This window comes from Vombatus ursinus, unplaced genomic scaffold (genome assembly GCF_900497805.2).
Source record: "Vombatus ursinus unplaced genomic scaffold, bare-nosed wombat genome assembly UNPS02014826.1, whole genome shotgun sequence".
Classification (NCBI taxonomy): Eukaryota; Metazoa; Chordata; class Mammalia; order Diprotodontia; family Vombatidae; genus Vombatus; species Vombatus ursinus.
Genome location: NW_020954604.1, coordinates 11,578,392 through 11,591,687, shown reverse-complemented (window position 1 = coordinate 11,591,687; position 13,296 = coordinate 11,578,392). Strand labels below are relative to the sequence as shown.

At 41.7% G+C, this 13,296-nt stretch overlaps 1 protein-coding gene across 1 annotated transcript in view; it reads right to left on the bottom strand.

The window, feature by feature from the left end:
- Positions 1 to 3,476: 3,476 nt before the first annotated feature.
- Positions 3,477 to 13,296, bottom strand: part of PRPH2 (peripherin 2) — a 28,790-nt gene continuing 18,970 nt past the window's right edge. The window contains exons 2-3 of the mRNA XM_027838435.1: positions 5,016 to 5,262; positions 3,477 to 3,861 (exon numbers count right to left, since the gene is read on the bottom strand). Of these exons, the coding sequence (XP_027694236.1) occupies positions 3,649 to 3,861; positions 5,016 to 5,262 (460 nt within the window). The 3' untranslated portion in view covers positions 3,477 to 3,648. The remainder of the gene's footprint in view (positions 3,862 to 5,015; positions 5,263 to 13,296) is intronic.

The window sequence follows — 13,296 nt, the reverse complement described above, 5'->3', positions numbered from 1 at the left end:
TGTCACTGGGAGTAAGTTTTGTTTAACCATAAAAAGAGGAGGGAACTTAATCGATGTCTTACCCTGTCCTGACTAAGCTACAAAACTGCTAGCCTGGGCTGTGCCCCGCATTAAGATTGCCCTAGATGTAGTGGGAAGGTGCAGAGCTAACTAGCAGCTAATCTTCTTAACTATATCAAGGTTACTCAAGGTTGATATGCCTTGAAGCTGCTAGCCAGTGGTACTCAGGACCTGAAAGATATTAGAAGTTGTTCCACGTTCTCAGTCTGTGCACAAATCCCTTATCCTTAGGTGTTCTAAATAAACTTATAGCTTCTATTTCGTGACGGGTTTTATTTTACTTTTAAGTAATAAATCCCTACTTCTCTTAAAATTCTACTCTGATGCGTTACCATGGTGCAAAGGTAACTCGGGGTTCTTGGAGACCAGTAGGCCTTACCTACCAATCTGGAAAGGTTTCAAGTACGGACCTAACAACAAGGTTGGGCATCTAATGCACTAGGACCAGCCTGGCTCAGTTAAGAGAGGGGATTATCGACCCATGTTGGGCCACCGTGTGATGAATTTTTTCAGTCACAAAAACCCATGAAGGCTCTCTGCTAAGATGAAGGTATTAATGTAGGAGGTACCTCTGCCAAATCACAAATTCGTAGAGTACTGAAATAAGTAAAAAGTCCCTGATTTGTCCCCCGTACGGGGACTGTCAGACATGAACCTAGAGGAACAGGAAATCAAACCCAATATCTACTTGATTTTAGGTCTTTTGAGGATAGAAACTATTTTATCTTTATGTCCTCCATGATGCCTAGAACTATTTTGCATTCAGCAGATATTCAATAAATACAGAATTGAAGACTAGCTTTATACTGCTAGTGAAAGTGAGTATTGTTAGAAGCAAGAAGTGGCTGATGATATAGACTTATCAGTCATTGGTGCAGGTGAGCAGAGCCCACATAGAATCTTCCTATAGAATTTTTCATCTGTGAGATTACCAAGATTCATGATATTAAATGAGGTGACTTAACATCCTTCCCAAAAATTACAATGATTTGAGAGCTGACAAGGCCTCAGAATAGACAATACTCATTTGCCCCTTATCTCCAATAGCTCACACGTTTTCAAAGTGCCTTAAGTTATTCAGTCCCATATCTCTTTCAGTTCCCTTAGGTTTCCCTGGTTGTGGGAATGTGTGTCAGCTAAAGCAGAGAGTCAAAGAATTCAAAGAATCAGGCCTACAAATATGTTTCTGTATGGAAATTCTGTATGGTTAATTTTCATTTAAAAGCAAAATATAACTGAAGTCTAAACTTAGGCTCAAATTGTGATTAGCTGGATTATCTTAATAACCAAAATTGCTCTTCTCAACGGATCAGTGGGAGGTATCACCAATACAAGGTACTGGTCTTTAAGAGCAGAAATGTCTCAAATATCTTTTCAGTAGTTAATATTAGCCAGAGTTTGGGTTTCGGTGTTACATACTGTATTAAGTGACATTCATTTAACCAATGTTCTTCTTAAAATGTTTTTAATGTCTATGTTACAGCTGACAACAGCATAAGTACAAGTGTGAGCCTAAAACAGCATTTGCATTGTGGCATTTGGCCCTGGACAAGGGCATGAGTATAGGTAGTTAATACATAGCTTTCCTGTTATAGTGAAAGAACTTTTAAGTTAATACAGGGACTTTGAAGAACTGTTGCTGGGCACATAGTTAAATGTCTTCATCTACTTTGAGAATAGCAGGCCTGTGTTCCAATTCTGAAGAAAAAAAAGATTGCAGTCCTCAGGTCACATCTTCCCCCAACAGCAGGACAGAAAAACCTGTGTAGGTTGCCTGGGAATATAGTAGAAGCCAAATGGCAAAGCAGAGACCAGAACTTGGGGACCTGAACTCCCTATCCAACAAGGTTCCATATTGTTTCACTCTATGCACAAAGGCAGAGCAAAGGGCAGTGATATTTAGTCAGGTCAGTGATGATAAAACATCAGAAGTTCCCATCATTGTGGATGTAAAGTGAGAAGGCAAAGAAGGGACTGCGGAAGGTACCTAAGTTTCATTGGAACCACAACTGCCATGATTGGATTGAAGCAGTCATGGGGCGTTGGGGGAGGGGGGGGACATGTCTAGGAAGTCCCCTTCCCTCTAGCCCCAATAGCAGAAAAGGCAATAGGTTTCCTCTTCCAGTTTTGGTTTTAGGGGCTGCAGAATGGGTCTTTAATTAAATGGTGATCCAGCCAGCTAGCAGATCCCTTAACTGGCCCTTGAGGGCTGTGATAAGGATCTGCCTTGGCCTAGTTTCTAAGATTTTAGGTTGGAGGCAAGATCATTCTATGGAATGTATCTGACCAGGGTTCCTCTTCTCATGTCTAGGCTCTGGACACAAGTCAAAAGGCCTTTCTCAAGGTAGTCATCCCAGAAATATAGACCCTCACTATCTCTTACCTGGGAGGCCTGGGATGTGTTGGGAGTATTGCTTGTGGAGTCCTATGTGGTGCTTAGATTTATCCCTGTGTCCATACCGCCAGGAGAGATGCACAATATTCCCCAAAGGGCAAATGTTGTTTCATTTAAGAAACATCCCTACTACCCTCCAGGACAAAGATATGATCAGATTTTTTTTTTTTAAAGAAAGAAATCCAGTGTAGCAGTTTCTGTCCCAGAATGGGGTATAAGAGAAGGTTTTGAGATGCCATGTGCTGGCTATGGTTACCTTTGACCTGCTCTGCTCATAGCTCTATCTAAAATGAATCTCTGAGGAACTTAGGAACTTAGGAACAAAGACCATACTTATGTCTAAAAACAGGGAAAGTGCTGAAAATTATTTTTCTTCTTTGCTCACGCTCTGTTTTCCTGCCCCTCTGGGAAAGGAGAAATCTTGATCCTTTGTCTGGCACTCCCCACTTCCAACCCCCATCTTCCAGTATCAACTGTACAAAGAGACTGGGCTACAACTTAAAATGAGCAGTACATTTTCCAGACTCCTCTAATGTGATCCCATCTAGAGTCATCAAGCGCTGCTTTTGTACACACTGTCTTGGAAATCAAGCAGACCTGGAGTTAGCAAGGGGACACTCAGCATCCTCTCCGGCTCACACAGAGTAGAGCCCCAGACAGGGTCTCTAGTTCCTGAATTATTTGGGTGACACCTGCCCAAAGAGGATGCAAGGGAAGTGATTAAAAAAAAAGGAAGAGAAGCACTGAATGGGTGAGGAAAGGGGAGAAGAAAGCATGTGTATGGGCAGGCAGCCATCCCTGAGATGTTAAGATCACATTTATATTCTAGAGGAGCAAGAAGAATTGGGGATATAGGTATCGCCCTTTTGGTAAAGCAGCCCCTTTCGTGGGTTGGGGCCCACCAAAAGAAGGGAGAAAGCCTTTGGAGGGTATGGTGAAGGATTCTCCAAGAAGAGTGAGCTGGAGAGAGGCCCCTTTCCAAGTAGAGCCAGCATTAGCAACTCTCCTGTTTGACCCCTCCACCCACCTGCTGAGAAAGGGTTATTTCTTCAAGATGGTTATTCTCCACTGGGAGTCATGAATGTACATTAGATTATGGGAGCAGAGTTTCCACTGTCCCTCTGAGTCCCACCACTTCCCCGTGTGTCATTGTTCAGTGGGGGTGTCCCTGGCAGGGGCTCCCTAGAGACACCTCAGCTGGCTGGTGGGGCCTGGCCGCCTTCATCAGCCGCTGCTTCCACCTGGCTGCCTTTGCCAAGTTTTTTCAAACTCTCCAGGATGGATTTCCAGGTCTCTGACACACTCTTCTCTAGCAGCCAGCCTTCACTCTCACACTCAGGGTCCTCAGGATTGGCCACATTTTCCAGGGCTGTGTGTAGGTAGCGCAGTCCAACTGTAATAGTCACCTGGGGAGAGGAGAGGAGAAAATTCAGAGAACAAAGGATAACTCATAGGGCGGTACTTCAGAGAGGCCAAAGGTAGAACTTCCTAATGTTTAGATTTGTTAGGTTTATTGTATCTTCAGAATCAAAATAATAATTTCGAAAGGGCTTGTGCCCTCTCCCCAGGGAATCTTTCAGAATGGTAAATACCCTGGGATGATGGAAATGTCTTCCTGATTGGTTTCAGGGAGCTAAATTCGATGACTTGGTGAAGTCTTTCCCTATCCCTTCTAAGCATCCCTACTTAAAACCACCTCATCCAAGAAGTCTCCCTTGATGGAGCCCACTCCACTCACCAATTGTTTTCCTCTTGGTTCACAGATTAACATTTCGTGTTTGTGAGTTCCTGGCTATGTTCCCTACTCTATGCAATTGGCATAGTTTTGTTTGTTTTATTTTAAAGTATGTGGAAATAACAAAACAAAAAACTTGACTATTCTGCCCCTTGTTTCAGTTTTACAAACTGGATTTTTAAAAGAGGCATACCTCATTTTGTGCAACTGATGTGCTCGTTAATTTGAAATGCACCTGGGCACCTCCTAATATAAAATATGAGGCCCTGTTCCATACCCCCACAAGTTCTCTGTCGTGGTATTGGGTTGTTTTGTTTTGTTTTGTTTTAACATCAAGTTTTAGTTCAGTAGATAGAGCACTGGACTTGGAGTCAGAAAGACCTGATTTCAAATCCAGCCTCATACACTTCCTCACTCTGTGACCCTGGGCAAATTACTTAACTTCTGTTTGCCTCAGTTTCCTCATCTGTAAAAAATAGGGATAGTGGTACCTACTTCTCTGGATTGTGAAGATTAAATGAGTAATATTGGTAAGGTGCTTTTCAAACCTCAAAGTGATATACAAACACTAGCTATTTTATGTTAGACTGGCTTTAAGCAGGACACACCTAAGTTAGCATCTCTGTCATTACAATCTGTCATGGGGCTGATGCCATCCTGATCTATTATGAGGCCAGGGATACTCTGTGGCAAGACCCCCAAGTAAAGCAGTCAGCCCTTTAAAACCCAAAGGGTAATAGGACCTCCCTCCCTGCCCCCCACCACAAATTCCTTGTTGGCTATACCTTTCATATAGCCCTAAAATCAAACAGACCAAATCTGTACCTCAAAGAGCCAGACAAGAAGGACGATGGCACCCATAGTGTTCATCATACTGCTGTAGTAATGGAGCAGCGCCTCCCGGCAGCCCCGGATCCACAAGTTGAGTTCCTCAGTCTGGTAGTCATAGCTGTAGTGGGCAGAGTTGTTGGTGAGCTGGGTCTGTATGCAGGGCCTTGGAGAATTCGGGTTGCAGCAGCTGAACGGGACACCATCCACCAAGTAGCGTCCATCTACATTGCTCTTGATGCGACTACAAGGAAAACAGATGGGTAGGTGTGTGAGTAGATGATCCTTGAGGTCACTGGTTGCCTCAAATGGAGGTTAGCTATGTGGGGGAGTGGATAAAAGTGCTGGATCTAAACTCAGAAAGCCCTCAGTTCAAATATTGCTTTAGACACTTATTAGCTGTGTGACCCTGGACAAGTCATTTAACCACTGTCTGCGTTGGTTTCCTCATCTGTAAAATCAGGATAATAATAGCACCTACCTCCCAGTGTTGTGTGGATCTAATGAGATCATTGTAAAGAACTTAGCAAACCTTAAAGATGTATATAAATGCAATTTGTTATAAATTATTACTATCACAAGAGGTCAATGTCTACCATCCCTCTACCTTGAAGAGGCTTCACAGATGTTATTTCTAAGCCAGAGGACTGAAGAAGAGAGAGAATCCTCTGCCTGACTTTCAAAATGCTCCACAATCTAACACCAACTCCCTATTCAACATCGCCCCTCTTGGATCTCCCATTGCTCCAATCAGACTGGTCTTCTCACTGCCACTCAAATGTGCTTCATTGTTCGTTCCCAGCACCACACCTCTTGATCCGTATTGTCCCTCCTCTTCAAATTCCAGCTATCATTCAAAGCCCACTTCAAGTGTCACCTCCTTGATGAAGCCCCTGTTCCTCACCTCTCTAAACTATTGACCCCAAAGAGATCAAAGGAAAAAAGGTAAGTACCCACATGCATAAAAATACAGCAGCTACTTTTGACAGAAAACTAAGGGGGTGCCTATTAATTGGGCAGTGGTTGATCAAATCTTATGAATATAATGGAATATTATTATGCCATATGAAATTACAAGAGGGATAGTTTCAGAGAAATCTGGGAAGACCTCTCTCAACTTAGGCAGAATGAAATAAATAGAACCAGAGCAATTTACACAATAACAACACTGAATAACAAACAATTTTGAAAGCCTCAAGAATTCTGATCAATAAATGCATTGACCAACCATGATTTGAGAGAGCCAAAAATGAAGTACACTACCCACCTCCTGACAGAGCCAAGTAATGGGCTTGAGGCAGAATGAGATCTTTTTGGACATGGCCAATGTGGAAACTGGTTTTGCATATATATGTATGTGTGTATGTATATGTATACCTATGTATATTTGTTTACAAAGGTTTTTGGGTTTTTTTCCCCCAATGGTAGAGAGAGGGATGAAAGAAAAGAAAGCAATTTTTGCTCATAAAATTTTTAATTTAAAAAATAAGCTTCTATGGAGTTTGTAATCAAGACCACACACTTTTCGCACTAGTTAGCATCTAAACATTTCATGTATATGAGTTAGTCCTCTTCCAAACCAAATTATAAGGTCTTTGAGGATAGAAACTTTCTTTTTTTTTTATAATTTGATCTTTTTTTTTTTTGAAACTTTCTCCTTTTCTCATTGTCACTCACAGGGCTGGGTATGCAGTAAGTGTTTAATAAATATACCTTTGCCTGATTTCCTAGCTTCAAGGAATGAGTGGAGAAGGGTATCAATGAGGACTGAGCTTAAGCCCAGCCAGAGCACCTCAGAGAAAAGTAAAAAGTGATAGGAACACATTCCCATATGTTTTAGGGAAACAGATTTCCTAAAAAAATTTTTTCCTGGACCCCACCCCTACCTTAATCAATAACATATATAAGGCACTATGTACAGAGTGCTCTGCTAGGGACCAGTCTATTCAAGGTAGATTCCTTGACCTTGTAGAACTTACAGTCTAGGAGAGGAATAATATAGATGTTATAGATAGATTATATAGATAGATAACTATAACTATATATAGATAACTAATAATAATAATGAAGATAAAAATAAAAATGGAGAGATACATGGCAAGCACAAGGAAGTTGCAGCATGTATCCGATGAGAACAAATGCTCAAAGATGTGGCATAAAAGACTTTTTTGGACCTGCAATTTCATTAACATGGGGAATTCCAAAGGAGGAAACTCCCTCTAACAGTGCATACCACTTAGTACCTACTGGGAGTACTGAGAGGTAGGTAACTTGCCCAAGATCAGACAGCCAGTGTGGGGCAGAAGCTGGACTTGACCAGGTCTTCCTGAGGCCATCACTTTATTGGCTAAGTCAAGGCTTCTTCAACTAGGTCCCATGAACTTGATTTTTAGAATATTTTGATAACTGTATTTCAATATTATCAGTTTCTTTTGTAATCTAATGATTTTTATTTTATGCATTTAAAAAGTCTTTTGTGAAGTGGTCTGTAGGAAGGAGTCCACAGCACAGAAAAAGTTAAGAACCCTTGCACCTAAGCCAAGACACCTCTTAGTATAAAGGGTATCTTCAGGTAAAGTTCTGATTGGAGGACATGGGCTGGGCACAGGGGCACACACCTAAAATCCATGCTATTGGGGGCCAAGGAGGCTTGTGGATTGCTTGAGCTCAAGAGTTCGGAGCTGGAGTAGGGCTAACATTGACTGTGTACTTGTACTAAGTCTAATACCAATATGGTAAGCCCATAGGAGTGAAAACCACCAGGCTGCCTAAGGAGAGGCAAGCTACCCCAGGTTGGAAACAGAGCAGGTAAAAGCTTCCCTGCCAGTCAGCAAGGGTATTAGGCCAGTGAGTGACCACTTATATTCTAGCCTGGGCAAGATAGGGACAGCCAGTCTCCCCCATTCCAAAAAAGAAAAGGACATGGCCTAGTCATGTTGTAAAAATAAAGGATGATCAGTGGACAGTCTAAGTATTCTACTGGTCCCCACAAAAAGGACCTAGAGAAGAGGATCCAGTTGCTCAGGTACCATTTTCCACATAAAGCCTTTTCTTCTTCTCTCTGCCCCCAAAATGCTATTGCCCATTTTCCCAAACTATCTTCTATTTAAGTAGGCAGCTAAGTGGCACAGTGGATAGAATGCTGAACCTGAAGTCAGGAAGACCTGAGTTCAAATCTAGCTTCAGACACTTACTTAGCTGCATGAACCCGGGCAAGCCACTTCAGTGCTCTCTACCTCAGTTTCCTCATCTGTAAAATGGATATAATAACATCTGCCTCTCGGGGTTGTTGTGAAGATAAAATTCTATATTTGTAAAGTTCTATGAAATGCTAGCTATTATTATTATTAACTACATGTATATATGCAGATAAACTTTATATTTATGCTGTATATATTTTTATGTGTGTTTGACATCTCCCTCATTAGAATGCAAGCTAATTGGGAGTAGGGATTGTTTCATTCTTTGTCCTTGTGTGTCCATTGCCTAGCACAATGACTGGCATACAGTAAGTGCTTAATAAATGCTGTTTGATTGGTTGAGAGGGATCCTCTGTGAAGGATCTACCAGAGAATAACATTGGGGCTCTCTCTCTTCCCTTAAGCCTTTACCACAGAGGCACACCACACTGTGAAGAGGTAAGAAGTACACCCATGGGCCCCAGTGCTTTGACAAAACAGTGTCTCCCCAAAATGAGAAGAACTGAACCAGGAAGTAGAATGGTAGGGAAGGAAGAACACTGATCTGGAGTTAGAAGACCTAGGTTCAAATCTCATCTCTGGGGGGCAGCTAGGTGGCACAGTGGATAGAGCACCAGCCCTGAAGTCTGGAGGACCTGAGTTCAAATCTGGCCTCACACCAAACACTTGACACTTACTAGCTGTGTGACCCTAGGCAAGTCACTTAACCCCAATTGCCCCCCCAAAAAATCTTATCTCTGACATTTGACCTTAGACCATTCACTTTCTTTCTCTGGGCGTTAATTTCCTTATATGTAAAAAAGAGGGATTTCTAAATTAGTGTCTTCTAGCTCTGACATCCTGTGATTCTAGAGGGCTCAGAGAGGCAGCATCTCCTGAAATATGCAATGGTTTTATTGCAATGAGGTTGTTTTTTTTTCAAACACAATCTCAGAACTAGTGACCAAGACATGGGCTTTACCTAGTCTATGGGTGTATGTGAGGGATGTGGGACAAAAGAAACATTTTCCAACATGTGGGAAATTCAAGGACATAGATGCTGAACAACCACACATGCAGTAGAAAGAGAATACCTGGGTTCTCATCTTGGTTCTCTTATTAGTTAGCTATGTTACCTTGACCAAGTCCCTTGGTTCCTCAGGGCCTTAGGGTCTTCATTTGTGAAATGGAGATGATAGCATCACCTCATATTTACATAACACTTCACCATTCCTAAAGCATTTACTGAGATAGTATCTTATGTGAGAGGCAGAGTAGCATGAACCTGAAATCTGGAAGGCCTGAGTTCTAGTCTTGTGGCAGACTCTTACTAACTATATGACACTGGCCTTTTAACTTAACCTCTCTGTAACACACTGTCCTCATCTGTAAAATGTGGGAAACATGCCTAAAAATAAAATAAATAAATGAATGAATGAATGAATAAGGGGCAGTTAGGTGGCACAGTGGATAATGCACTGGCCCTGGAGTCAGGAGGACCTGAGTTCAAATCTGTCCTCAGATGAAACACTTGACATTTACTAGCTGTGTGACCCTGGGCAAGTCACTTAACCCCAATTGCCTAAAAATAAAATAAATAAATAAAATGGGGAAAACAAAGCATCTACCTCACAGGGTTGCTGTGAGGATCAAATAAGGTAATGTATACAATGCATTTTGCAGACCTTAAAGTGATAGATAAATGTGAGCTGTTGTCCTTAAAACAGCTCTGAGGGAGAGAGAATTAATGAACTTTGAGTGAAGATTGAAGCATACTTTTTTTCATTTAAAGAAGTTAAAAAAGAAAACACAACAAAGAAGCAAAAAAAAATAGACAGACAGATAGATGATAGATAGATAGAAAGATAGATAGACAGATAAAAAGATAGATAGATAGATAGATGGATGGACAGATAAAGGTTCTGAGGTTGGTTGGTATGACAAGAGTTGATGAACTCATTTTATAGGTGAGGAAACTGTGTCCTAGAGGGGCCTAGTAATTCATATGAGGACACAAGTCAGTGACAGATCCAGACCTATCATCTACCTCCTGCCTGACCCATTCATTCTTATTTGGATCTTGATGGGGATGACTGAGGAGTATAGATAATCAAAATAACTAAGTAAATAAAAAGCTTCCTTCTAGTCCAAAGTCATTCTTTATTCCCTAGAGTAGGATTAAGTTGTTTATCCCTCTTCCCCCCCTCCCCTTGAAACCTTAACCTGTTACTGAATCGTCCTCTACAGAAACCTGGCCACTAGCTTGAGACCCAGTGACTATGTCTTCAATGACCCATGCAAAATCCTTAACTCTGTCCTCGGTGCTGAAAATATTTTGCTGTTGTTAAGTCGTGTCAGACCCTTCTTGACTCCACTTGGGGTTTTCTTGGCAAAGATACTGGAGGGGTGTGCCATTTCCTTCTCCAGCTCATTTTACAGATGAGGAAACTGAGGCAACAGAGTTAAGCGACTTGCCCAGGGTCACACAGCTAGTAGGTGTCCGAAGCCAGATTTGAATTCAGGAAGATGAGTCTCCCTGAGTCCAGGCCTGGCACTCTATCCGCCCTATCCTGGCACTTTATCCTAGCTGCTCTTGCTGAAAAGATACATAGGCTGAAATGATACAAACTGAAATGAACAAAAACAAGAAAAGAATGTATAAAATAGCAACAACTTAAAGACAGACAACTTTGAAAGACTTAAGAATTCCAAAAAACACAATGACCAAACAATTCCAGGGGTCCCATGATGAAACATGCTATTTGACCAAGAGATGATAGAATCAGGGTGCAGAATAAGACATCTCTTTTGGACAACGTGGGAATACGTTTTGTTTGACTATGCATATTTATTACTTGTTTATTTTCAGTGAGGGGAGAGGAAAGGAAAGTAGATTTTTATTCATTAAAAAAGTAAAATTTATTTTTTTAAAGCTATAGTAGCCTGAGCACCTGCCCAGAAAACTCATGACTTGAAGGTTGGTGTAGGTGATAGCTACACTGCTGACCTCACAGCCCTGAGCTCAGCACTGTGCTTGAAGATATGTGGGATACAAGCAAGGATGAGCTACAGCCAGTTTGAACCAACTGGAGAGCTGATATTTAAATATTCAATGTAAACATTTACAGCTCTGAAATTGGCAAACCCTACAAGTCAGGGCTTCTTTTATTGTTTTGTTGATTGGCTAGACTTCAGTGAGAAACTCTGAGGGTCTTTTTCTCCTAGATTGATTCTTTTGTGAAGCAAAGTAGGCCATCTTTTGCCTCAATTCTTACCTAGCCTTTAATTACTGAATTACCTAGCCCTTAATTACAAAGACCTGAGAAAGACCTTCACTTAAAAAGACTAGGGTCTCCCACTGCATCACCAATAGTCATGACCTTTGTCTTGCCACTGGATTCTGACGCCTGGAAGAGAGTGAGGCTGATGACTCTGCACAGCTCTACCTCACTTAAATCCAATTCACTTGCAAGTCAAAACATCACCTTCCTGATGTCATTGGTCCGCTTCAAGAATGAAGAATGAAGGGGCAGCTAGGTGGCACAGTGAATAGATCACTGGCCCTGGAGTCAGGAGGACCTGAGTTCAAATCCAGTCTCAGAGAGGACACTTGACACTTACTGGCCATGTGTCCCTGGGCAAGTCATTTAACCCCAATTGCCTCACAAAAAAAAAAGAATGAACAAGACTCCAAGTGAAGGAGAAGACATCAATAATACAGGTTTTTTTTAACAGAACCAGTTGTGCAACATTTACCAACCCATCCCTGGATACAAGTAGAACATATCTGGATAACTTCGTGTAGTTCTGGAGAACATGCTATGTTAAGGGCATTGACAAACCAGGGCAGGCCTAGAGAAGGATGAACTGGATGAGGAAAGGCCTCAAGACCATTCCAAGCAAGGACTGGTTGAAAGAAATGAGAATAAGTAGCCTAAAGAGGAGAAGAATTAGCAGGGAATGGTATAGGTTTTCCAGGGAATGGTGTAGGTTTTCCCATACTTGAGGAGCAGTGTGTGAGAGAGGGAGCAGGCTTGACACCAGAGGTCAGTGAAAAGAGCAAGGGGTAGTGGCTGCAGAGAGGAAGATGTAGGCTCAATATAAGGAGATGCATCCTAGCAATTACCATTAGCCAAAAGTGGATTGGGATATATTGGGTGATAATGAGCTCCCAGTCACTGGGTCTACTATGTAGACCCTGGATGACCATTTGTTGGGGATATTAGAGAGGAGATTCCTACTTAGATAGAAATTGAACTTGACAGGCTCTGAGGTTCCTTGCAACATTGAGGTTCTATGATTCTGTGATAGAAAACTCAATCCCTGTCCTCAAACTTACCCTGTTGCTAAGGAAACTATTGGAAAACAACATAATTAAGAGGGAACAATGTTCCAAAAGACTCGTGATGGAAAATGCTGTCCACATGCAGAGAAAGAACATTATTTTTCTTTTTTGCTGTTTTTTTCCTTCTCGTGGTTTTACCCTTTTGTTCTGATTCTTCCACAACATAACTGAGGTGGGAACATGTTTAATATGATAGCACATGTAGATCCTATATCAGATTACATGCAGTCTTATAGAGGTGGAAGTAAGGGAGAGAGAAAAATTTGGAACTCAAAATCTTATAAAAGTAAATGTTGAAAATTAAAAATAAATATTTTTAAAAGAGGGAACAGTGGGATAGGAGATAAGGGAAGCATCAGTGGGAACTATAATAGTCATGGAGGAGGCAAGGCTTGAACTGGACCTTAAAGATAAAGGAAAATTTGTGTTTGCAGAGAGGAGGGGGAAAAGGAAAAAAGGAGGACCATTACTAAGGTCTTTTCTGCAATGAATTTTGAGTATCGATGATATATTTCCCTGTGGCCTACATATGGAACAAGGCCACACCATTTAGGGGTTGGGGAGAGGGTACCCTGGGCCTAATCACCTGGGCATCCATCCTTGAAACTGTTTCCACCCCCACCCCCAGACTAACACTGACGTTGCTTTCCCACTTCTGACTTGTCTCAGTAACAGACCTGGCTAAACTCAAATGAAGTCTCAGCTCCCTGACCCTCCTACTGCTGAGAGATGTTACCTGGGGGATGTGTCTCTC